At 42.2% G+C, this 27278-nt stretch overlaps 1 protein-coding gene across 1 annotated transcript in view; it reads left to right on the top strand.

Moving 5' to 3' along the window:
* Zdhhc9 (zinc finger DHHC-type palmitoyltransferase 9) overlaps positions 1 to 26588 on the top strand; it is a 32773-nt gene extending 6185 nt beyond the window's left edge. The window contains exons 2-9 of the mRNA XM_052171193.1: positions 5878 to 6038; positions 9161 to 9319; positions 17841 to 17978; positions 18842 to 18890; positions 19663 to 19765; positions 20638 to 20741; positions 21102 to 21198; positions 24992 to 26588. Coding sequence (XP_052027153.1) covers positions 5878 to 6038; positions 9161 to 9319; positions 17841 to 17978; positions 18842 to 18890; positions 19663 to 19765; positions 20638 to 20741; positions 21102 to 21198; positions 24992 to 25108 — 928 coding nt within the window. The 3' untranslated portion in view covers positions 25109 to 26588. The remainder of the gene's footprint in view (positions 1 to 5877; positions 6039 to 9160; positions 9320 to 17840; positions 17979 to 18841; positions 18891 to 19662; positions 19766 to 20637; positions 20742 to 21101; positions 21199 to 24991) is intronic.
* Positions 26589 to 27278: the final 690 nt, after the last annotated feature.

The following is a 27278-nucleotide window of genomic DNA, read 5'->3' as shown; positions in this document are numbered from 1 at the left end:
GCAATGAGAAGACAGGCGCCTTGTGATGATGATTAGATAAGGCTAGTTAATGGAAGACCTTGGAATACTGGTCTGTGGACTTTGGGGCCACACACACACACACACACACACACACACACACACACACACACGGTTGGCAGCAGGGAATTGTTCCAAGTTCTTAAGCAAGGGTATACTATGATTGAGGTTTAAAAATTGTCATTACAGCTAACATTTGGCAATTACTGAGTAGACATGCCTGGGTACCGATTATGCATCTCCTCTGAAAAAGAATTTTTACCACCACAGAAGAGAAAATGCTTGTTTGGTTCATTTTTCTCCATTTCTGCTGAAGCACGAGAGTTGTGTATTTTACTTTGACCGTTATGTAGCAGAATGTCAGGGAGGTTAACTTTCAGTTAAGTTTTTAGAGTTAAAGGAGACGTCCTCCCTTTCAGCAGACTCCAAGTGTAGCTCTAATAACATTGAAACTGTATTCTGGGTGGTGGTTCTACATGATTATTTTGCTCTAGAGATAAAGTCCTGTTAGTCTGCTTGGATTGCCATCACAGACTACTATAGACTCTGCTTTCTCAACAGAATGATTTGTTTTCTAATTCTAGAGGCTAGAGAGCCTTAGGTCAAAGTACTGGCAGAGTCAGGGTCTGGTAAGGACCTGTGTCGTGGCTTAGAGGTATCTGTCTTCTTGCAACCTTCTCATATCATAGAAAGGCAAAGAGACTCTTGTTAGTATGAGTCATTAATCTTATTCATGAAGATGGAGACTTTGGTTGACATAATCATTTACCAGGGGCTCCATTGGAACTGCAGATACTATTGAATTGGGGTTGGGATTTCAGGATGAATTTGGTGGAAACAGAAGCGTTCAATGCATGCTGGGGAAATAGGGAATAAGAAGACAACTAACCACCCATATCTGGGAGGAATGAAAATGAAGGGTTATTTCTATCATGTTAGATCAAAGGGCATCATTAGGCTGGGATCCTTAGGCGCATCTTGCTGTTAAAAGCACAGTTCTTCCTTAAAGCCATCCTTAACAGCTGCTATTGGAACAGTTTCAACAGCCACCAGCTCCCCAAGAGAGCTTTTTCCTGACCACTTACAGTCCAGAGTCTGATTCACCGCTCTAACACTTGATTATTGCTCTCATCTTCTGCTTTTGCTGTTTCATATGTTAGTTATGCTTCCCCCAAGAAAATTAGCTCCTATTTTTCTTGTTCTTCAGTTGTTAGACCAATAAATACTTGTTGGCTTATTGATTGTGCTGATAAAAGAACAAACAACATTAAAAATGTAGGAAGAAAGCTATTAGGGACTTAGAAACAGAGTGTTATGTAGAACAACCCAGGCTTGCAATCTGTGAGGCAGAGCCCCAGCATGGAATCTGGTCTCTTACCAACTTCCCTCATGAATCTATTTTGAGATTTCTTTTTTCAAGTGAATTGAAGTCTGTGCCATTACTATCATTCCTCCAACAAACTAGCATGCTGGGGGCGGGGCATGGGACATGACGCATTACCCTAGCCTGGCACTGCTGGATACTGCCAGTCAGTACCAGCATGTGGCTCCTGGGAACATATGGGAAGCCAGTATTCTAGCCCAGCTATGGAAGTCTGGAGTATGGAAAGCTCAGTCAAGGAGTTGGGAAAGGATATTTTAAAATGATAATGCTCTTTCAAGTATCAGAAATGAGTGCTTAGTAGGCATATGGTTTATTTATAAAGCAAGAATGGGAGCGCCTAAGCCCTAGAAGGAGGAAAGCCTCCTGGCACTTGGAGGACAAAGGAGACTTCTGTTTCCAGTGTATGAAATCATTATTCTAAGAAATTATATAGATGGAAAGTAGAAGGGAGTTTCAAAAACAATTAGCTTACGCTTGTAGCTGACAGATCAAGTCTTCCTTGAAGACAAATTGGTGAAGTTTGACGTTACCTTGACTTTAGGTAATTACTACTAAATTTTTGAGAAGCTTATTCCTATCAAAGATAGACTTCCAACTTTCTGCAGTTATGAAACTATAAAAAAGTGGCAAATACAAACTATATTTATAGTGGACAACATATTTTGATGCATGCATATTTTGTACAATGGTTAAAATGTAGTTTCTTAACACACGAAGCAAGCATTTCATATACTTATATTTTTTCTGGAGAGAACATTTAAAATCTATTTTGAATCATCTTCAAGTATTGCTATGAACTACAGTCACTATTATTGGTGGTGGATCTATTGAATCTATTCTTCTTTATTGAAATTATGTGTCCTTTGACCAATTATATCCCCAACCTCCCCACACTGAGGAAGCCCTTTTTTTTGACACGTGCTTCTCTGCATTGCTTAGGATGGTCTTGAACTCATGAACACAAATAGTCCTCTTGACTCAGGCTCTTGAGTAGCTGGGGCTATAGACATACATCCCCATTCCTTGCTTACAAGGCTGTTTTTATTTAAAAGTGTTTATTTAGGAGAGAGACCATCATAGGCTGTAGTTCACAGTAGTCTTAGTTGCTAGCTTTGATGTTTCCTCTTATTTGGAGTAGAAAGGCCTGTTGGTCCCCCATCTGCCTTTGTAACCACGCCCACACACTAGGGACAACTGGCTGCCTGTAGCCTCTCTCTGGAGGAGAGTAGTACAATGAGCCTGTTGTGTGCTTGTTGACATACAGAGTGGATTGTTTTAGCAGGTGCAGAAGATAGTCTGTATGGAGATTACAGAGACCTTTATCCTTGATGGTGGAGTATAATTCAAATCGAAGTTGTCTTTTGTCTAGTCTACAGCAGGTGTTGGAATTCGATTTAGTCAAGCTTTGGTTCTTCTTTGCAGGGAGCAGCAGTGACTTGACTTTTTCCTTTCGTAGTGGTTTTACTAGCTCCTTAAATAAAGAGCAATGGGGTTGTTCAGTGATTAAAAGCTCCTGTTGCAGCCAGGCGGTGGTGGTGCACGCCTGTAATCCCAGCACTCTGGGAGGCAGAGGCAGGTGGATTTCTGAGTTCGAGGCCAGCCTGGTCTACAGAGTGAGTTCCAGGACAGCCAGGGCTATACAGAGAAACCCTGTCTCGAAGAAACCAAATCCAAAAAAAAACAAAAACCAAAAACCAAAAAAAACAAAAAAAAAAAGCTCCTGCTGTCCTTGAGGAGGAGCTGTCCTTGGTTCCCAGCACCATATGGTGGCTTACAACCAGCTATAACTCCAGTTCCAGGAGATCTAACACTCTCTGCTGACCTCCGGGGGTACCAAGCGCGCACACAGTCAACATACCTACATTCATACAAGACATTCATACAAATAAAATAAAAATAAATAATCTCAAAAAAAAGCAACAGCCTCCCTTTCGTGGATAATCAGATAGCTCTGTTGTTTTAAAGCTGTAAAAAATATAATTACATTATTTTCCCCTTCCCTCCTACCAATCCCTCCCATGAACCTCCCTCTCCCTCTACAAATATGGCCCCTTTTTCTTTAATTGCTGTTGTTAGACACACACCCACACAACTTGTTCAGTCCTTTTAGTGTTAAGATAACCAATTAGAGGGCTCTTCCTCGGGCCAGGACTATTTCTTCTGCTCTTAGCATTCCTTAGTTGCCTGTAGTTCTTTGTTTATGGGCGGGGCCCCATGAGATTTCCCTCTTTCCTGTAGATTGGAGACTATATTCAAGGCAGTCAGTTCTGGAGATATTACTTCTTTGTTTTGAAGATGCATCTTACAGATGATCAAGACTATGGACATAGCTGTTTTCTGTTAGTGTAATGATTACACTTGACTTGCTCATAAAGCATGACTTTATAATTCTCCTGTGTCCTTTGGATCTCTGGCAAGTGGTGGTGACTTTTGTTTCTGAATTTACTTTTTGATTATGTGTTCCTGTGACAGGAGGACTGGAAAGGAGTCTACAAACTAGTGATATGTACAACCCTTAGTTAACCCTGACTCCATTTGCCAGATTCTTTAGTTCTTGACATGCTCCCTCCATGTCCTTTTGACTTTTAAGAGAAGACAACACATTGTGAAAAAGAAAATGTTAAGACCATGAATTGTATTTTAAAACCAATAGGCCACTGAAATCATTTTGCAGGTTTAATACATATATATGGTCCCTTTCATTGTAAATACTGATTAGCCTAATAGAACAGTGAGTTCCCAACCCACACCTTGTGCAGTTATGTTGTGGAAGGGAGGCAGGGGAGTATCTCATGGGGGTTGTTCTACAACTGGAGCAAACATGCAGTCTGGGGTTAAACATTCGCCCTGAATAGACTGCTCCCTTGCCATGCTGAGGAAGAAAGCACTTTCCCTAGCTTCCTTTCTTGGCTCTCCCTCCACTCCCAGCTTATCCACTTAGAGTCTGCCTCCAGTGAGAATCTCTGTTTTCAAGGAGAAATGTGCCTCGGGAGGAGATGGCTAAAAATAGGTCAGTGATACTGCTCCTCACATACGCTCATTCATTTCGTTTGGTAGTTCAGATCAACAAGTATTTATTGGTAGCTTTGTTCCCTTACTTGAATGGAGAGCTAGCAAACCTTAAATCAGTTGCTAATGGTAATAAAGATCATTTATTTAGTGTCTATTATGCATCAAGTATCCTTTTAAGTACTTTTTATACTAGTGCATCTGGTCCACACAATTACCTCATGGAATACTATTATTATCCCCATTTTACAGATCAGCTATCACCCAACTGGGAGTTGGTAGAACCAGAATTTGAATCCAAGATTCCACGAGGAATCTTGTTTCTTGTTATTTTTTTTAAAAAGATTTATTTATTTATTATATGCGAGCACACTGTAGCTGTCTTCAGACACCCCAGAAGTGGACATCAGAGCTCATTACAGATGGTTGCAGGGATTTGTACTCAGGACCTTTGGAAGAGCAGTCAGTGCTCTTAACCACTGAGCCACCTCTCCAATCCAACCCCAGTTTCTTGTTTTTATGAAGTCAAGTGGAGAGAAGTGAAATCAACATACTGATAGAGAGCTAGGAAATGCTATAGGACCTTCATAGTGAAGCTATGGGCAGGAGGATGGGGAGAATGCCTTTTCCCATAAGCCTTTTTAGGACACAAGACTTCTTTAAGTCCCAAATTCTTGGATGAAATAAGGTGTTTAAAGTAGTTAACATGGTGCCTGGTAGATGGTAAATTGTAGTTGCCATGACGACAGTGATGCTTCTAGGACCTGAAAGATAAGTCCATTTGGGCTATGGAGAGGAAAAGATGCATCATGAGGAAAGACAGAAATAGACATGGTGTTGGGAAGTTGTGTTAAGGAGGTTTCTTATCCCATTGCTGATGGTCATTCATCACCCACTAGCTGAGCTATTTGGGGAGACAGAATGAATGGATGTTACAGACTCAATCAGCAGCCTGGAAGCTTTTCACTGGTCTTAAAGCATGCTGAGATACCCTCTGCGTGCCACTGTGAGCCTGCTTCCTGATTGTTCCTATTTTTTCTCCTCTTCCATCAAGCTCAGTCCTAATGCCAGATGAGTGGATGAACAGCTCTGTGTGGTCCCAGAGCAAAGGTACCCTATGGTGCTTACAAGTCCAGGATCTTTAACTTCTTTGTCTCCGGCCAGTGCCAACCTTTCCTGAGGCTGACACAATATTCTTAGGGGCCTGATAAGAGGCATGAGTTATAAGAGGTATGAGTTATCTTAGGTGTAAGGGAGTTAATTCCCTTGAGATTGTTTTTGTATGCCATAGGAGACCTCAATCAATTAAGAATGTACTGAGGATACAATATGTTCAGACTCACATTTTAAGTGTTTGAATATTTAGGCAAAGTAAATACTGTAGTATTTGCCCTGGAGATCTTCTGTTCTTGTTGTGGAGACCAGATCGATACTTGAAAAAATGTTGACTTGCTTCCTTTCTTCAGGTGTCGCTACCTGGCTGTTCAGCTGTCTCCTGCCATTCCTGTGTTTGCTGCTATGCTCTTCCTTTTCTCTATGGCCACACTGTTGAGGACCAGTTTCAGTGACCCTGGAGTGATTCCTCGAGCACTACCAGATGAAGCAGCTTTCATAGAAATGGAAATAGGTGAGTCTTGGAGCCTGTTGGCAAGTTGGAACATAGTGGGTGGTCATGTTGGGTAGGGGAGTAATCATAGCAGTTGTGGATTCAGTTGCAGTTTTTTTCTCTGAGATCCTAAGCGACTACCTGTGACTTCAGTAAGACAGGTACAACAAGCCTCTAAAGCCACAGGTGCTTTCTTATCCCGTGTGTTGGGTTGCATCAAAGAAAGAGTTTGTTACCAAGATATGGCTGAAGTGTTGCCAAGACAGTGTCTTTTCCATTTTTGGAGGAGGCCGTCACACATCAGTTTGCTGAGGGAAGCTGTAAACTAGCTCCTCCTAAAATGCTCTTTTTTTGCATATACCTACAACTTTGGATATAATGTCAAGCTCAGAACTATACAGTCCGCAACTCCGAGATTGGAATGTAGCACCACCAGGAGCCATATGGGCTTCATGAATTTAAACAGAACATCCAAGGCTAGAAAGGGAATATCCTGGGAGTTCCCACTGGGAAGAAGTCAGTGATGCGAGTACTAGAGGCAAGCGGGGAGTGGGGGAGGGGGAAGGCTACTAGCTCAGCAGCAGTGGCTACATTAAGGGTTTCACAATTTTGTTTTGACAGTAGCTTGAATCCACATTCAAACAAGATAAGAGTAGAAAAAAGTGACCCAGGACTTGGTCTGTCACCTCCTTGTCCCCCCAGTACTGAGGATTGAGGCCAGTCTCCAGAGCTTGCTAGGCATGTGCTCTACTACTGATTTGTATGACAAGCTCTGTGACCCCCGAACTTGTGATGCTAAGCATCCGCTTTAGTAGAGTGCCAGCCTGTGGCTGGCTGGCCGCTAGTTCTTTGATGTTGCCCTGGAGGCTACTACTCCTTTGTGTTTGTTTATTTGAACTGTTTCCCCTAACTCTCACGGTATATTTCTTTTTGGAAAAAAACTTAGTTTTAGTTGAGCTAAAGAGAAGTCGAGGCACATATATGTCTCGGCTCCAGCTGCATGGGATGAAGTTAGCTTAATGATTGTGGCATAATGTAGAGGCAAGGCACGGTGACATAAGCTGAGCCCACATACACATGAGAAAGTAGAGTATGAAACAGTAATACAGCTAGAGAAAAACAGAAAGAAAGAACAATTCTCTCTCTATCTATTTTAACTTTGTTCCTAAGTACCCCCCTGTTTTACCCCCGGGTCTCTCCTGGATTCTGCCGTGAACTCTGTGTTCTTTACAACCCCCCTGTACAGCACATGTAAGGAACTATTCAAGTGGCATGTTGGGACTTCCATCATCATCTGTGAACAGCTAGCCTCGTCTTTTCAGGCCTTGTTGAACACTGTGAATTTTTCTTTTCACAGCACCTACCCCACTCTGCACAAAAAGGAAAAATGTTCCATATGTCAGATATTTTTAAAATCAAAACGAATGTTTTTAGAATGGTACTTTGTGGTAAAGGTACAATGAGCCCCACACCTCTCATATGCTGTGGATGGAGAGGTGTGCAAATTCATGTAGTCTTTCTGGGAAGCAGTTTGGCAATAAGCAAAATGGCAATAAGAGTTTGTACCCTTTGTCTGACTAATTAAGGGCTCCTTAAGAGGGGATTATCCGATCTTTGAAACAACCTACCACAGAAATGTTTTAGTGTGTTTTTCTTTTTTCTCTTTGATACAGATACAGCTATTTTAATACATGCAAGTTACCCCCTTTAAAAAGAATTTATCATAAAATAATTTTATTCGATGTATGTCTGTATGCATTTATTTTGGAGTGGTAATTGCATGTACCACTGTGTGTTTGTGTGTTTGTGTGTCTGTGTGTCTGTGTAGGTCAGAAGACATCATTCAGGAGCCAGTTCTGCCCTTCCACTAGGGACCAAACTCGGGTCATTAAGCTTGGCAGCAAATGCCTTCCTTAGCCTGCTGAGTTGTCTCACTAGTCTTTACTCCTTTTTGGTTTTGAAACAATTTTTTAAAGATGCAATTCTTTTTTATTTTCTGTGTATGGGTGTTCTGCCTGGATGTATGTAAGCATACCGTGTGAATGGGGTACCCCTGGAGGCAGAAGAGGCCATTGGTTCCCTAGAACTGGAGTTTCAGACAATTGTGAACTGCCATGTCGGTGCTGGGGACTAAAACCCAAGCCCTCTGCAAGGGAAACAATTGTTCTTGACTGAGGAGCCGTCTGTCCAGGCCCTTGAAATATTTGTTTAATTGGTGTATATTGATTCTATATGAAACACTAGGTTTCACAAGGACACTTTCATATTAGTATATGATGTACTTTGAGCATGTCCTCTCCTCTAGACTTGTTTGTTTGAGGCAGAGCCTCATGTAGCCAAGGCTAGTCTCTAATGTGTATTGTACCTGCGTCTTTCCTCAAAAGCCTAATCCTACTGCTTAGAGCTCCCAAGAGCTTTGATAGCAGATGTATGCTGCTATTAAGAAGGACACTCTTAAAACATTCCTGCATAACCATTCTTTCGTAGTTCTCTTTTAATTTTGCTAGTAGAATTACTAGGTTATAGAGCATATACATTTAAAATTATTGTAGTTGCTAATGTGTTGTTCATTGGTTAGATAAGTTTGACCTTTCTGGGTATACTGTATTGATCTCCTTTTTGATATTTGTTATAGTAGGTAGAAATAGTGATTTTGTGTTAAAATATATATGTTTTTTGAGGTAGGGTCTTACCATGTAGCCCTAGCTGGCCTGGAACTTGTTATATAGACTGGCTTGGTCTGGGACTCACAGACATCTACTTGCTTCTGCCTCCTGAGTGCTGGGATTAAAGACACGTGACCAACATGCCAAACTATGTTTTAATTTTATTTATGTGATTATTAGTCAAATAGACGCTTTCATTTCAGATTCTTGCCATTTTTCTTTTTAAAGTTTCTTCTTTATAATCAATCCCCCAGCCCAACACCCTTGAAGACACATCTTTTCACATGTACATCACAGAGTCATATAGCATTCAGTAGATGTGTGGCAGATACAGTGTGGTGTGATGTTGAAATCCTAGTCTAGAAGTGTTTGCCTGGAAAAGAGGAGCCCTAACCTCTTCATGGCCTGCATAATGTTTGGAGACTTTGGACTCAAACAAAGAATGGCAGTGAATTAAAGCTGTTTTATTGATTACAGAAGCCACCAATGGTGCCGTGCCACAGGGTCAGCGACCACCTCCTCGTATTAAGAATTTCCAGATAAACAACCAGATTGTGAAACTGAAATACTGTTATACATGCAAGATCTTCCGGCCTCCCAGGGCTTCCCATTGTAGCATCTGTGACAACTGTGTGGGTGAGTAAAACCAAAGGGAAGTTGCCTCTGAGATAGGCCCAGCTGAATAGGGGGTCTCAGAGTGGCTAGTGGTTCTTGGGAAAATTCAATAGGAGTGAGAAGGTATATTCAGATGGGAAACAAGGTAGATTTAGATAGGAAAGAATCTCCTACACAACAGCAGATCAGCTGTACTCGTAGAAATCTGGTCTAAACCAAAAAAGTCTTTGATAAATGGGGAACAATACTGGGACATCTCAATTTGCCTCTACTGGATCCATGTCAGGTGTGGCCCACTTTGCAAGGGAGAATATCGTTGTCCACTAGAAGGCGCCTCTGAGGAGTGCCTATGGCCAAAGTGGCCCTCTTTGTGTTCCCACTATGTACTAGGCACTGTGCTGAGTACTTTTCCTTTCTCTCATTCAAGGCGCATAGCAACCCCCAGAAACCAGTATCATCCCCATTTTACAGATGATGTCACTGAAGTGCCTTTGTGTAAGTTTGTGGAATTGGCATGAGATGATGCTTGATCAGGTCTGATGTCCCAAGCCTTTATGTTTTTTTAATGTCTTTGTTCTTGCTACATGTGCGTAGTGTGCAGAATACAAGATCTGTGCTTCCATCTGCATATATGGGGCTTACTTATACATACTTCCTACTATGTGCTGAACTCTGGAGAAGATCATACACAGATAATAAAGCTGCTTATTGATAGGTATCTATGTGACACTGCTGTTATCACTGATGTGATTCCAACATTTTATATGCTGTGTATCATGTCTGAGAACCTTGCTTTCTTCCTACTACCAATTCTTCAGGCAGAGTCTGAGGAGATGCATATTTCTTTATGTGGTCCAACTTGATATGTGGATTGGATTTTATAAATCACAACTAATTTTAAATGGGAGTAGGCCATATTATTTAAATAATAACATCTGATGTGAAGGTTTCATGAAGAATTCCCTCTCCTTATTAACATTCTTAAATATGAAGAACTCACACAACAGAGAGCTCAGTGGTTAATAATCCTGGTTGCTCTTCCAGAAGACCTGAGTTTGATTCCCAGCACCCACATGATGGCATCTGTAACTTTAGCTCCAGGGCATCTGACGCCCTCTTCTGGCCTCTGTACGCACTAGGCATGCATGTGGTACAGCCATACATGCAGCCAAACCCATACACATAAGACAGATAATAGTTATACAAGTTGATTTTTTGTGATAGGATCTCTCTATGTATCTTTAGGTGCCCTGAAACTGTGTAGAACAGGCTGCCCTAGAACTCAGAAGGATCTGCATGTGTCTGCCTCCCAGGTGCTTGGATTAAAGGCATATGCCACCATACCCAGCTTACAAGTTGACTTTCTAAAAAGCACACATGCTCTATGAGAAACATAGTTCATAAAACAGGAAATTTACTTATCTAATGACATGAAAATATGTCCACACCTAATAATCAGTGATACATATTAAAACTGGATGTTTTTTCAAAAACATTTAATGTTTCTTGACAATTCCCATGATATATACAATGTGTCTTGGTAAAATCCTCCTTCAATCCCCCTCCCCATCCCCCAGAACCACCAACACATGCCTTTCCCACCTTCATGGCCTTTTTTGATTCATTATGACACACTCAGTCCAGTTAGTGCTGCCTGCGTGTGCATGGGTATGGGGGGGGGTCATTTGTCATTTGGCAATAACACTCCTAAAGAAAAATATAGCTCCCCATCCTTCAGCAGCCATCGATTGCCGATAACTCCTCAGCTACAGATGGAGCACCATTAGTCCCTTCTCCATCCATGCTGGAAGAATTATTATTGTTGTTGTTGTTAGTGGTGGTGGTGGTGGTGGTGGTGGTAGTAGTAGTAGTAGTGGTTGTTGTTGTTTTTGAGACAAGGTTTCTCTGTGTAGCCCTGACTGTCCTATAACTCACTCTATAGACCAGGCTGGCCTCGAATTCAGAGATCTGCCTGCCTCTGCCTTCTGCGTATTGGGATTAAAAGGTGTGCACCACCACTGCCTGACCATTCTGGAATTATTAACTGACTTGATCTTGCACAGGTAACCATAGAAGCTATGAGTTCAGGTGTATAATGGTCCTGTCATGCTCAGAAAGCAGCCTTCCAATCCTCTGGTTCTTCCACTCTCTTCTCCCTCTGCCATGATGTTCTCTGAGACTTAGTGGAGTCAAATCTATGTCCCACTTAGGCCTGAGCATTCAGAAGTCACCTGTTCCCAGTCCTTTGGTCAGTTATAGGGAAAAAACCTTCTCTAACAAAGTTGAGAGCAGGACTAAAAATACAGTAAAAACATAGATCTGTATAAATTTGCATTTTTCTCAAGGTTTTTATATGGCAAATTTGCTTAAAACTGAATCTAAGCATGATGCTAACCACTTGAGCATTTGACACTTTTCTTTACACACACACACACACACACACACACACACACACACACACTATGCAACCTTTTAACAAGGAGATATACTACGCTTTTTCTCCGCCACATAATATTTCTCTTAATTATTTGGGAATTTTATAGAGTGTACTCTGATCATGCTCCCACCCTCGCACACCCCTCCAAACAAAACAAAACAAGAACCACAAGTCCAATTTCTGTTGCCCATATCCTCACTGGAACATGGTCAAACTCTTAGTGGCCTGCCCCTTTAAGAAAATGGAATTTTGAGCTGGGTGGTGGTGGCACACGCCTGTAATCCCAGCACTCTGGGAGGCAGAGGCAGGCAGATTTCTGAGTTTGAGGCCAGCCTGGTCTACAGAGTGAGTTCCAGGACAGCCAGGGCTATACAGAGAAACCCTGTCTCGAAAAAACCAAATCCAAAAAACAAACAAAAAAAACTAACAACAACAACAACAAAAAAGAAAATGGAATCTTGCTGGGCAGTGGTGGCGCACACCTGTAATCCCAGCATTTGGTAGGCAGAGGCAGGCAGATTTCTGAGTTTGAGGTCAGCCTGGACTACTGAGTGAGTTCCAGGACAGCCAGGGCTACACAGAAAAACCCTGTCTCGAAAAACCAAAAACCAAACCAAAACAAAACAAAAACAAAAACCAAAACCAAAACAGAATCTTCTTCCCTCCCCCAAACACCCGGCTCCCACCAGAATCTATCTTCTGTGAAGAGTGTCTTTATTCTTAAAGTCTTGTTTTTGATAAGTATACAGCTCACTGTTCTTCAAAAAGTAACCCCTACCTTTGGAGATGTTTATGTGTGTGTATTCATGTGTATATGGTTGCTCATTCATGTATGTAAGCCAGAGGACAACTTTGGGTGTCAGTTTCCCTTGTTTTTAGAGACAGGGTGTCTCACTGAGATCTTTGACTTACCCAATTAGGCTATCTATCCTAGCTGGCCAGTGAGCCCCAGGGATACTGTTGCCTCTACCTCTCTACTGCTGGCGTTATAAACATAAGCCACCATGATTCATATTTTTTATGTCATTCTGATGTGTGAGTGTGTGTGTGTGTGTGTTCTCACGTGCGCACAGGTCTGTCTTTATGCTTGCATAGTAAACACTTTCATGAGTGAGCTATCCCTCCAACCCCCTTTAATTTATTTTTATCTTATCTTACTTGTATGGGTGTTTTGCCTGTATCTGTGCATCACTTGTGTGCCCAGTGCTTATAGGCTAGAAGAGGGTGTTGGATCCCCTAGAATTGGAGTTCCAGATAGTTGTGAGCTGTTATGGAGGTGCTGAGAATTGAACTCAGGTTCTCTGGCAAGAGCAGCAGGTGTTCTTAACCACCGAGTCATCTCTCCAGCCCTCAACCCCTCCTTTTAAAAAGCCAATTAAAATAATATATGTTTGTGCTAGAAAATATGGGTGGTATAAAATATAAATTAAACCTACTTTGTTTCTAAAAAGGGACATTACATAATCTAAGAGATTTTTAATTTCTGAATTAAATTTTTGTGGTGGTGGTGGTGAGGTTGAGCCAGGTCTGTATGCCACAGGTTCCATCTCCTGCTTTTAATCTTCTTTTTTAGTTATAGTACAAATCACTAGGTTTCATAATAGCATTGCCATCCATATATTTCATTCCATTCTGCTCAGATTTGCCCCCACAAGGCCTTCCTGTCCATCTCCTTTGTTTCCCCATCAGTCCCATTTGCTTTCATGTCTCTCTTCACCACACACACACACACACACACACACACACACACACACACACACACACAGAGCTTGTGTTTACCTGAGTCCAACTTATTTGATTTAGCATGATCATTTCGAGTTCTATCCATTTTCCTGAAAATGTCTTAATGGCATTCTACTTTACAGCTGAGTAAAATTCAATTGTTATATGAATAGCATATTGACTCATCTGTTGATGGGCTTCTAGACTGGTTCCATTATCTTGGCTATCACAAGTACTCCAGCAGTAAATACTCATGCACAAGTATCTCTATGGAGGATGTATTCATACATACCCAGTGATATAGCTGGTATAGTGGTAGTTTTATTTTTTGTTTTCTGAGCAATCTCTACACTGATTTCTGGGTGTTCCACATAGAAGAGGTGTATTTAATTTTTTGACTGTGTGTGTGTGTGTGTGTGTGTGTGTGTGTGTGTGTGATATGTGTAGTATGCTTATGTGCCACAGACTGTACATGGAATCAGAGGACAGTTTACATATGTGCTTCTCTCCTTCAACCTATAAGTTAGTTTCATGGATTCAGCTCCGGTTACGTGGTTTGTGTAGCAAATGCTTTTATCCTCTGAACCATCTTGATGATCCCTCTCCACCTTTTTATTTTATTTTATTTTATTTTATTGAGATAGGGTCTCTCATTAAACTTGGACCTCGTAGATTCTGCTAGACTCACTTGTCAAGGATTCTCCTGTCTCTGCTTCTAGGATTACAAGCATGTGCCACCATGCCTAATGTTTTGTTTTTGAGATTTGCTGATTGTATTTTACGTGTGTGAGATTTTTCCTGAATGTATGTGCATCACATGCATGGTTGGTGCTCACAGAAGTCAGGCGAAGGCATTGGGTCCACTTAGAACTGGAGTTAAAGGTGGTTGTGAGCCACTATATGGCATATAGGAACTGAACCAGGTCCTCTGTAAGAACACGTGCTACTAATCACTGAGCCTTCTCTCTGGAGTGTCTAGTGTGCCATGTGAGTGCCAGGGAACCAAGACCAGGTCCCCATTCTTAAATGGCAAGCACTTTACAGACTAAGCCTTCCTCCCAGGTTGATAAGAGGGTTTCTTTTGTAAGTTTTTTTTATTGTTTGTGTATTTGCCTACATACATGTGCACATGTTTGTATATACAACATGTGCATGCCTTGTGCCTACAGAGTTCAGATCTCCTAGAACTGAAGGGACTGATGGTTATGAGCCACCATGTGGGTGCTAGAAATTGAACCCCGGTCCTCTGTAAGAGCAAGTGCTCTTAATCACTGAGCTACAAAACTGTAGCTCCGCCTTAGAGTTTCTTATCTTATTTTGTCTGCTTCAGATAGATTGTGTTTTGTTTTGACAGTCTTGCTATAGGTCTCTGTCTGGCCTGGACCTCACTGTGTAGACCAGGCTGTCCTAAACTCGCAGAGTTCCAAGTGCTGGGATTAAAGGTGATGATGCCCTGCTTTGCTTTGGTTTCTTAAAATTATATCCTGAGCTCTGATTCTACATCTTTAAGATTACTTTAGTGGCTGCATAATCTATTAGAAAGCTATATTCTAGTTTATTTAGTCAGTCTCCTGTCTTTAGATGCTATTCTCTATTATTATTATAATACTGAAATAAAAATTATTGAGCTCAGTCAGATGTGGTAGTATATACTTGTAATACTAGCCCTTGAGAGGTTAAAGCAGGAACAGTGTGTGTCCAGGGGCAGCTTGGGCTACATTGTAAGATCCTCTTTTTTTTTAAATGGAGCTTAAGAATGTGGAGTAGGAATGTAAAATTGTGTATCCAGTGTGAAAACAGTCAGATAGCTCCTCAGAAAATTATCATGGTGATACCATATGAATTAGCATGTGAATTTCTGCTATATAACCAGGATTTTACTTGGGATCCAATAATAAGACACTGTAGACTGGATTGTTTAATCAACAGAGAATACATATTTCTCAGTTCTGGAGACTGGAAAATCCAAGATCTAGGTGACAAAGAGGATTCTGGGAAGGCCTCTTTCTCTGGCTTGCAGATGGCTTCTTCCTTGCTGGCCTCGCACTGTTTGGGGTTTTGTTTTAGAGTGCTCACATATTTATATGTCTCACCCCCTTCTTAAATCCTAGTGAATTAAGGCCCTACCCTATGACTAATTACTGAGACAGTCCTTTAAAAAAAAGGAAAGAAAACTTCCTTAATAAATTTCTGGTAGCCTTTCCTACCTTTCTTGAGGAAGTATTTTTTTTATTGATTTAGAAAGAGTTCTCATAAAACCATATGTGTATATATGGTTGTTTATTCTATTTTTTATTTTACCATCTAGAGAGTGAGAGAATGCATTGTGTGTATGTGTGTGTGTGTGGTGTGGGTGGGGCTTGTGTGCTGTGCTATGTGTGTATGTGTGTAGAGGTCAGAGGACAACTTTATGGATTGATCCACTGCTCCCTTTACGTGAGCTTTGGGGAGTCAACTCAGGCTGTCTGGCTTGCAAAATGAGTGCCTTTTGCCACTGAGCCATCGCACTGGCTCTCTAGTATATTTAATGTATAAAAAGTCATTTTGTTTGCTTTATGACACAGGGTTTCTCTATTTCGTTCTGCCTGTCCTGAATCTTGCTATGTAGACCAGACTGGCTTTAAACTTGCAGATCTGCTCTTGCCTCTGCCTCCTGAGTAAAACCTGTTTTTCTCTGTCCTGTCTTATTGCATTACTTATGTGCTTGGAAAGCCCTATATCTGTTCCTTGTCATTATTTTGTGATCTAAATTTGTTTTATGTACAACAATTAATTAATTCATCTGGAATTTATTTTGGCAAATAATGTGAAGAAAAAATGTAACCTTATTTTCTACCATTAGCCTATTGTGTCATCATTATTCATGAAACCATACTTCCATTTTATAATGGTATTTATTAAGATGGTTAAATTTTTGCATATTCATGTATATATTGCATATATACAGGTAAAAAACCTCACAGTACTTACTTTTGACATTTCTTTTCTGAATTTAGTAGGTCCATCTGCTAAGGTTTCTTCCTGGGAAAAACAGTGCCTCTACCCTTAAATGACAGAGTGACCCAGGTCACTGGATTCTTTAAAGCCTTTGTCTCTTGATCTGCCAAGGGAGAAAATATTTTTTAACTGGCATCCAATGTAGTTATGAAGATCTGATAGAATAAATATATATGTATCTCTATATTAGAATGGCTTACATGGCTGTCTCCTGATGAAAAGGCCAAGAATTCACTGAGTAGCAGTTCTGTCCATGAGACTGGATGTGTCAGCAGTCTCGGTTTGGTGCTAGAATCCTGGAGCATTCCTAGAGAACTTCTGGTCTTCAGTCTACATCCAGTCAGTCTGGCTTTTAGTTTATGTTCCTTCTTCTGTGTCCTTTTATGTGGGCTGCCATCAGAAAATGTGACTCAGATTTAGGGGGAGTCTTCCTGGCTCAAATAATCTGATTAAGAAAATCCCCCAGAGGCTTGAGTTTTAGTTGATTCCCGATATTTTCAAGTTGACAAGAAAGATTAGCCATCACAAGATTGAAGGAGCTAGTAGTGAAAACCTTTTGATAAAAAATGTTGCCGGAAGGTGGTGTCGCACGCCTGTAATCCCAGCACTTGGGAGGCAGAGGCAGGCGGATTTCTGAGTTTGAGGCCAGCCTGGTCTACAGAGTCAGTTCCAGGACAGCCAGAACTACACAGAGAAACCCTGTCTCGAAAAAAAAAAATCACATATTGTCTCTTTTATAAAAAGATTCTGAAGCCGGGTGGGGGTGGTAGTGGCGGCGGTGGCGGCGGCGGCGGCGGCGGCGCACGCCTGTAATCCCAGCACTTGAGAGGCAGAGGCAGGCAGATTTCTGAGTTCGAGGCCAGCCTGGTCTACAGAGTGAGTTCCAGGACAGCCAGAACTACACAGAGAAACCCTGTCTCAAAAAACCAAAAACAAAAAAACAAAAACAAAAACAAAAACAAAAAAACAACCCCCCCCAAAGAATGCCAACTGTTCTTCCCTCCCTCCCTCCCTCCTACTTTCCTTCTCCTCTTCTCTTTCTTCTCCTCTCTTCTCCTCCTCCTCCTTCTTTTCTACCTCTCCTCTCCTCTCCTCTCCTCTCCTCTCCTCTCCTCTCCTCTCCTCTCCTCTCTTCGCCTCTCTCTCTCTCTTTCTCTCTCTCTGTCTCTCTCTCACACCACACACAGTCTCTAGTAAGTCTCAATATGTAGCTCTGGTGGCCTAGAACACCCTATATAGACCATGCTAGCCTCAGCCTCAGAGACCTGCCTGCCTCTCTCTCCCAGGAGCTCCTTGCATCTTCTGGGTTAGTTGCTGTGCACACAGTAGGTAGACTTGCTCCTGTTCCTGTTCCGGGTTTGGCGTTCAGCTCTCTTTCTCCCACAGAGCGCTTCGACCATCACTGCCCCTGGGTGGGAAACTGTGTTGGAAAGAGGAACTACCGCTACTTCTACCTCTTCATCCTCTCTCTCTCCCTCCTCACAATTTATGTCTTCGCCTTTAACATCGTCTATGTGGCCCTCAGTGAGTATACACAGTGGTGACTCTGCTGACAGTGGGTGGGGAGAGGCTTGAGAGCAGCTTGGGGAAGTCGGATTTATGGGGGCGCACTTGCTCAGGAGCAGACAGAAGCAAGTACTATTGTCTGCTCTTGAGCTGGACTAGAAGTCTCAGCTCACATTGGTAGATATTTGCTGATTATTCTGGCCTTCTCTCTGGCCATCTGCTGCTGAGAATGGGCCCATAATCTCTGAGCCACATCCAGAGTACCAGGTAGGTTCTGAAGTGATCAAAAAGGTTGGGCATGTATTTGTCTCTCCACACCCTCTCATCCTGTCATGTAAGATAGTCCTTTGTGCTGGGTGGTAGTGGATTTGTGCTTCGTGCTTTGTGTTAGTGGATGGTGGTAGACTCAAGAGATGGAAACCACACACCCACATGCTTGCACGTGCACACGCACAAAGCAGCTAAGGACAGGTGGAGTGTGGAGCTAAGCAAGTGCTCTGGAAAAGGGAGGGGCTTTAAGCTGGATATCACCCGGGGGAGGGGCGTAGAATGAGAAGAAGGTCTTTCTAGGGTACTTCTGGTTTCTTTCATCTGTTACTGCTACATGTCTATATTTGGGGACTGGGAAGAGGAAAGGGAACCTAATGCTTGGTTTCTCCCAGCTCTGGTCCAGTGCCTAAGCATGTTGGGAATGTGAACTCAGTCACCAGCTTGCAGGTGAAGGGGAAACTCTTTACCCTTGCCCCAGTGGGACCTTCTCTCTTGCCAGAGTATATAACACAGGACAGGGAGATGAGGAAGTGGATGGTTAATAGGGACACACACACACACATTACTAAAGTCACTAATTTTTCTTTCTGCTCCTCTTCCCAATTTCACAGAATCCTTGAAAATTGGCTTCCTGGAGACACTGAAAGAAACTCCGGGAACATATCCTCCCCTGGCAGTCCGTCTGTGTGAAGCCGTCTGAAACTGCTTGCCAGCATGTTTTCTCCCTGCCGTTCTCTCCCACTACCTAGTTTTCCAGACATCAGTGAATGCCAAAGCCTAAAATTAACAAGTGTAGTCCTAGTGTTAGCAACTAGAATGGAAACTTGTGAGGACTGTAAGGGCGGCATACCCCTCACCTCTTTCTTGGCCCCTCCTGTCCTTCAAGGGTCCTTCCAGGCTCAGCCTTGACTCCTCTAGCTGGCTGCCCTCCATGCCAATACACTTTTGTGCCATGTGCAGGAAGCCCTGCCCTCCAGTTTTAGTGAAGGCTTATTTTGTGCAGTGGCTACATTTCTGAAAAGTGGATTTCGGAGAGATTTGGATAAACTACAGCTTGTTTCCATCCCACTGATTTTTTTCATTTATAACATTATTCTTGGTGGGATTTCCATGAACAGTGGTGGGCAACATTGTTTAGCTTTGGCATCTTCCTAAATGTCCTCTTCAAAGAGCCAATGATAAATAGGCAAATGGTGCACACTGCAGATGCTAGAAATTGATTCATACTGAATAAACAGAAATGCATTAACTTTCTTAAGGGATCTAGCCAGTGAAGTTTAGAATTCATCTATAGTTATATGCACATAATTTGGCTTTCTGTGGTGCTTGTTCCGAGAGGGAAAGACGGTATGACTGATCTCACAAATACGAACTGAACCATCAAGTCCCCTACCTAGCATAAGTTCTCCAACATTCCTTAACCTAACCTCACTGTTCTGGAAGTGCTCATTTGCTTCTTCACGCTCTGGTCTGTTGTGGGGCTGACTGGATTTCACACTTTCCTTGTGGCTCTCAACCAGACCACCAATGAAGATGTGAGTCAGCCTCCTCTTCCTGCTCTGTACCCTCCTGTCCACGCCCATTCCCTTGTTACCTACTAGGAAAGCGAATGTACGTCCAGGGCCTGGAAGGAGGAGACAAACAGTGGGGGGAGGGGGGAAACAAACCACTGGATTGGCAGATTGTTAAATAAAAGGCAGACAGCTTTGTTTGGAGCTGACTGCCTCTAGATTAGGAAGAGGTTGAAAAGTTGCCTAGACATGTCTTTTAACTAGTTACGGTTGCTTAAAGACTAATTGAAGTCCCAGTGTGATGGAACACTGCTATAATCGCAGTGCTTGCTAGAAAGACTGAGACAAGTTGAAGGCTATTCTGGGCTTCATGTTAAACTATTTCTTTTGCAAACAAAATTTATTCATCTGTGCACATGTGCATTCACTAGTGCACTGTGGGATATCAGAGGACAGTTTACTTCTCTTCCTTTTACCATGAGGTCTTGATGACTCAGACCCATCAGGCTTGGTGGCAGGTGCCCTTTTTTTTTTTTTAATCTGCTTAACTCTCTCCCTTGTCCCCGTTTTTTCATTATTTTGTTAAAAAATGTCTGCACCATGAGGCACCCATACCATCTTAACCATTTACAATTTTTTTCTTAATTTATTTTTGTGGGATTTTGAGACTACTCTGTGGACTAGGTTGGCCTAGCACCCAGAATCCCATCCCTGGCCTCCCAAGTTATAGGCTACCAGGGAGTGTGACATCTTTAACTGTTTTAAATGGACAGCTCAGAGGCATATCGTGCATTCAGTTTATTGTGTAGTTGTTGCTTTCTGCACTTCATCAGCCCACGTTGCTCATATTTCTTCAGCATACTTTTTCAATGCAAGCCCTGGCTTTTATCTTGCAGATCAAAGGATCATGGACAGGGAAGAACCGTGTGCAGAATCCATACAGCCACGGCAACATTGTGAAGAACTGCTGTGAAGTACTTTGTGGGCCCTTGCCCCCCAGGTACTCAAGCAACAAAACCACCCTGGACTCTTAAGCTGAACTATCCCCATGCCCGCTCTACTGCATTCTTCTGCGTGGAGCTTCTTGATATCAAGCAGGTCTTCCTGGGATTTCTCCCATGGCACCATATCTACATGGGCCATAAAATTATGGGCTGGCTGTTTCGGTTGTTTGTTCCCTAGTTAATGTGACATTCTCTAGCTTGTGGAAGAGTAATGGAAGACAGAGGTGTGCTTGGGGTCAGGACACATTGCTGAACATGTGTTTATGCTTTCTGATGTACAGACCAAGGTTCAGTGGGGACTGAGCTGATAGAAGAGTAAATGTCACGTCCTTGATTCATTCTTCTGTTTCTGTCAGTGTCCTGGATCGAAGGGGTATTTTGCCATTGGAGGAAAGTGGAAGTCGACCTCCAAGTACTCAAGAGACCAGCAGTAGCCTCTTGCCACAGAGCCCAGTAAGTGTTGCAGACTTATGCTGTGTAGGTGATAGGGACCTTGTAGCCTCACGTGACAGCTTCAAAACATAACTATGGTCTCTCCAGCTTCCCCGGCTCTGATTGTGCCCTGATACTGCCCTCAGATCAGTGTACCCTTGACACAGATTAAGATTTCCTTATTTCTTAGACATGTATTGATCAGTTATTTGGTCCCAACTACTTTCATAGGTGCAAGGGATACACCAGTGAGTGAGGCGAATGATGCCCTGCCTTGAGATCGTTGACTGTCTGCTGGAGATGAGAGATAATAAATCAGAACATTGCTGTGTGTGTGAAGAGGAGCCTGATTAGGGAAACAAAATGTTATAGAGGCCAGGCTGTGGACAGAGGATCATGTTACATCTAGTTAGTGATGTGCTTACATTAGTAGACTACACATGTGCTATAAGCATTCTCCCAGGCACCTTGGTCAAGATATAGTTCATAAAATATGTTCGTAAAATATGTTCCTTCTAAGATCTTTTATTGAAACACAATGCACATACCATATGATGTCTATTTAAAATACACAATTCCTTTATATATGCTTGTATGATTGTCACAATTAAATAAAAAATTCCTTATACTCTGCATTCTATAACCCCTCCAAGAAACCAGATATATGGATATATATATGTATGTACACACACACACACACACACACACACATCTCAGTATGGTCTGGGGATGGAACCCAGGGCCTCATACATGCTAGGCAAGCATACTACCAATGAGCTCCCCAGGCCCAGGTGTAATAACTTTTAATGCTGATCTGTGTTATATAGGGCAGTACTTTATTCCTTTATATGGCAAACTCATATCCTATCACACAAATAAACCATATTGTATCTATCCATTCACTGTTTCCACATTTTATGTTTTAGTATATGTGCTGCCGAAGCGATCACACAGTTTATGTTTTTATTTCGAAAAGTTTATTTATCATTACTACAGAGTGTGCTTATGTGGTATGTGTGTGAGCATAGGCATGTGTATGCCACAGCACACGCGTGGAGGTCAGGGGACAACTTCTCGAGGTGGGTTCCAGACATCAAACTTAAGTCATCAGATTTACTTGGCCAGTGACTTTTCCACCCTTTTGGATATTGTAAGCAATGCTACTGTGAGCATCTCTGTGCAAGTTTTTGCATGGACATAGGCTTTCATTTTTCTTGGCTGTATTCCTAGTTGTGAAATTACTGAGAGAGGTGGTAACTCTCTATTATAGAAATTAAACATTAACATCTTTTGGGATGCTGCTGAGATGCTTTTTAAAGTGGTTTCATTCCCACTAGCAGTCTCTGATAGATTATCAGATCATTTTTATTTTAGCTTCTGTAGATGTGAAGTGTTATCTCATTGTGGCTTTGATTTGCATTTCCCTGATGACTAATGATGCATACATCTTTCCATATGAGTATTGGTCATTTGTATATCTTCACAAGGGAAATATTTATTCAAATATTTTGTTTGCTCCCCCCTCTCTCTGTGTGTCTGTGTGTGTGTACATAGGTGGGGGGGGGGTCAGAGAATAACTTTTAGTGTACCTTAAGTGCTTTCCAGCTTGTTTTGTTGGTTTGTCCGTTTGTTTGACTGGTGTGTGTGTTTGTTTGTTTGTCTAGTGAGCCTCTCTGACTGGTCTGGTGCTCACCAAATAGAGTACGCTGGTTGTGTATCAAACCCCAGTGATCCTGCTGTGTCAGCCTCCCCAGTGCTGGGGTTAGAAAAGCACGCCACCACTCTTGGTTTGCCCCAACCTTGGGTTCTAAGGATTAAACTCAGGTCCTCGTGTTTACCCAGCAAGCACGTTACCCACTGAGTCATCTCTATAGCCCATATGTGCTGTCTTAATGTATATCACTTGCTTTCGTATTGCTTGTGTTTTGGTGCCATGTGTTACCTAATCCAAGGTTGTGAAAATGTATTCCTCTGTTTCTTCTGAGAGTTTTGTAGGTTCAGCTTTTACATTTATATTTTTGATCTGTTTTGGATTGATTTTTATACATGGTAAGAAGTAGAGAACATACATTTATTTAGTTATCTGGATATCTGGTTATTTTTCTATCATTTGTTGAAAAGTCTGTGCCATGATTTTGACATTCTTGTTGAAAGTCAATTGACTTATGTGTGTGTTTATTTCTAGACTTTCAGTTACAGTGTGTTGATCTGTATGTCTGTTCTTATGCCTGTAGTACACTGTGTCTGTTGCTTTAGCACTGAGCAATTTCAAAAACAGGAAGTACTATTTCTTCAGCTTAACTCGTCTTTTTCATGTTTGTTTTTGGCTATTCTTGTTTCCTTGAAATCCTGAATGGACATTAGGATTATCGCAATGCTTTTTAGATTCTGCGAAGAAGCCAGCTGGAATTTTGATGGAGATTGCATTGACTCTGTAGATTAATTTGAGTATTGCTGCCATGACATGCTTTCTGAGTCATTAACGTGGCAATCTTTTGCTAAAGATGGAGCTCAGCTCAGGTATAACTGCTATGGTACTTATAACACATCCACACCCACATGCACACCTCCACTCAGAGGAGACAGACAGACAGGCAGGCAGAGGGGGAGAGGGAGCACAGAAAGAACATATCTGTTCCCCCCCAGACTGTCCTTCCCGCTTCCATGTCATGATATAGTGGGGCAGTTGGACTCTTGCTCTCTGCCAGGTAGGAAAGGAACCCTGGCCAAAAAGCTTGAGCTGCCTTTTTTTTTTTTTTTTTTTTGCTTGTTTTATTTTTTATCGTTCCTTCCTTTGATGCTGTAGCTTTAAATGTATCTTTTGTTACATAACTCTTCTGTTCTCTTTGACATTAATATAAATGAAGTTGATTTCCTAATTTCATTTTTTGCATCACTCATTAGAGCGTAGAGAAACACAATTAATCTTTGTACAGCAGTCATATTCTGAAACCTAGCCAAACATGTTTTCATTCTAACAGATTGTTAGATTTGAACTTTATTTCAAAATAGAATCTTATTTTATGTGCATACTTTTTTGTAAGGTTATCATCCTCTTTCCCTCTAAGTGTTTCCTTTGCTTTTGAAGGGACAGCAAGTATGTTGACATGTTATTGTCATCATCTTCAGTATCATTTTTATGATGAGACTGGTCCCAAATAATAACAGTATAGGTTCTTGGTTGAATATTGGAGAAGATGTATGTTAGAATCACTTAGCAGGGCCCTGGAGAAATGACTCAGTGGTTAAGGACACTGGCTACTCTTCCAGAGGTCCTGGGTTCAATTCCCACCATATACATGACAGCTCACAGCTGTAACTCCACTTCCAGGGGACCCAACACCTTCACACAGACATACATACTGGCGGAATACCAATGCAAGAAAATGAAAGTAAACATTGAAAAAGTCACTTAGCCATTTTAAACTGTATGTATCATTTGAAACCACTTTCATTGGTTTGGACTAATAAATTCTCTGTTAGGACAGAAACAGGATTGAAAACCATTGGGTCAGACCTTGTTAAACAAGCACAGTATAAAATTCTGTTCTGGTGGGTGTGCTTGCATATAATTATTTATGGTTTATGTTATTATCATTATTTATAATAGTAGAAACATCTGTCCATAACAGTTAAGGATAGACCTCAAATAAGCTGCAGGTGCATTCTAGCTAAGATGATGAGAACCTGGTTGTGGGTCTGAGTTTGGTAACCTTGGCTGCATATCTTTAATGTCACTGTGGTCAAAGGTTTTCGAGGAAAAACTCAATGCCTTTGAGAAAGCTGTGTTGAATCTGTTATCTTTACTTCTCAGGCCTCAACAGAACATATGAACTCTAATGAGATGCCAGAGGACAGCAGCATTCCTGAAGAGATGCCACCTCCAGAACCCCCAGAGCCACCACAGGAGGCAACCGAAGCTGAGAAGTAGCCTCTCTACGGGAAGAGACTTTTGTTTGTGTTTCATTAGGGCTATGAGAGATTTCAGGGGAGACGATCAACCTGAGACAGAGAACAAATAAGCTGTCCCTTATTACTATTTTTCTTTGGTCTTTAGTCACCCAATTACTGGCATTTTCTTGCTGCAAACTTTTGTTTTTTTAATGTTTGGACTTAAGACAGTGGCAGAAGATGCTAGTCACATCTGGCAACTGGACAACTGGGTCTCTTGGGACATGGCACTGGTTTCCCATTGTCTCTGCCACAAGGTGTCCTTGGACTCCCCTTATCTTCCCTCCAGGTCCTAGCTCTCCTGCTGGGGGTCATTGGTCTCATTCTGGGACTAAAGAGTCTTAAGACTGACTTGAGTCTTTTCCAGTTGCTGCATGTCCCGAGTCCAGAGGTGGTCACAGAGACCTCTTGCCAGGGAATCCTAACTGGGCTCTTGACTCCTTCAGAATTAAGGATTGGAGAGGATGCTGGGGGATTCTCCTGGCTCCAAAGTGCCAGCATTGCCAGCCAATCCTTTTAGGAGTAGGGCAGGTACCTCCACTTGTATTTATTTCTGTAGCTTCTCTTTTCTTCCCGCCCTCCATCTACTCTCTAACATCCAAGTCCCACTCTTCCCCCCATTAGATGCTATATGTAAGTAGTCATGGTAGAGATAATACATTTCTCATAGGTTCTCCAGAAACTTCAATGCCTGTGCTATTCTCAATAAGCATTGATGAGATGCCAACACCACAGCCCTTCCCACTCTCTGTCTCATCTCCCCTTTTTGCTCATTAGTCCACTTTCATTTTCTCCTTTTGACTCCTGCTTCCACTGGGAGCAGGACTGGCAGTAATAAAAGTCTGCACTTTGCTGGTTCCTTTTCCTCAGGGGAAGCCTGAGTGCTCACTTCAACACTACCCCTCAGACTTCCTGTGTAAGGCCTCCGGAGGCCACGAATGCACAAATGGGGAAGCCGAGGCACAGAGAGGCTCTCCTCTCCTCTCCTCTCCTCTCCTGTCCTCTCTCTCCTCTCCTCTCCTTTTCCTCATCATCCCCTCAAAAAAAGAGAGAGAAAAAATAATACTAAACAGTACTTCCATAAGCCTTGGCTGAGTGGGGGAAAGCCCAGCACTGCTGCCCTCCCGGGTATCCCACTCTCCGGCCTCAGCCCACCTCTGGCAATGGTAACCACACCAGGGGCTTCATCCAAGCCCCTACTCTTCCAGCACTTCCACCGGCAGAGTCCTAGAGCCACTTCATCCTGGGGGTGGACTGCAGCCCCCCCAGGCAGCTCTGCTCAGGACCTGCGCTATTTCAGGGAAGAAGATCTATGTATTATATGTGGCTATATTTCCTAGAGCACCTGTGTTTTTCTCTTTCTAAGCCAGGGTCTTGTCTGGATGACTTACTGGGACAGGGAGGGGTGCGAACCACGACTTTTAATCTATTTGAAGGCGATTAAACTGTGTCTAATGCAAGATGCCTGTCTCCTCCTTCGTCTTCCATTTCAAGAACCACCATGGGGTTGTGAATGTGTTTGTGTGTTGGGTGGGGGGTGGGGTGGACGGGTGGGGTAGGAGGGGTTGCTTGTTACTTCCCATACTTCCATTTTCCAGGGTACCCTTGAGTTCAAGAGATTCACACCTCTCAAATTCAACCTTTCCATTGATCTATTAAAATCCGGGCCAAAGTTTATCTTATTCTGGACTATGAACACAGGACTTCCAAGCAATATACAGTGTGAAGAAGACTGAGAGAGTAGAGGGATTCCACTTACTTAAGAGAACATGTTCTTCAATAGGATATTGTTTTAAGTGGATGGACAGTGTTATCTGCAAGTGGGTCTTAGCTTTCGAAGCAGGCTCACCAGGGCCTCCCCTTGGAAATATTTCATTAGTGATCTTTTACAAGTGATAGCATGCGTTTCTTTTCAAATGGTCTATACTCAAGACTCCTAGCTCACTCTTTCCAGTTACTTGTAATTAGTGAAATTTGGCTGCTCCCAGGTTTCTCTGTCTTTTTGTTTGGGTTATTGCAGGATTTGAATTTAATATTCCTGGGGAAGAGAGTCATTGGGAGAGAGATTGATTCAGAGCGTCTCCTATCTGCTTCTCCTTTTCCTTTTTCCTCTCTCTCAGTTTGGTTCTTATAGTTCAATTTCAGCTAGT

The sequence above is a fragment of the Apodemus sylvaticus genome, chromosome X, assembly GCF_947179515.1.
Source record: "Apodemus sylvaticus chromosome X, mApoSyl1.1, whole genome shotgun sequence".
Lineage (NCBI taxonomy): Eukaryota > Metazoa > Chordata > Mammalia > Rodentia > Muridae > Apodemus > Apodemus sylvaticus.
This window is presented reverse-complemented; position numbering and strand designations above follow the sequence as displayed.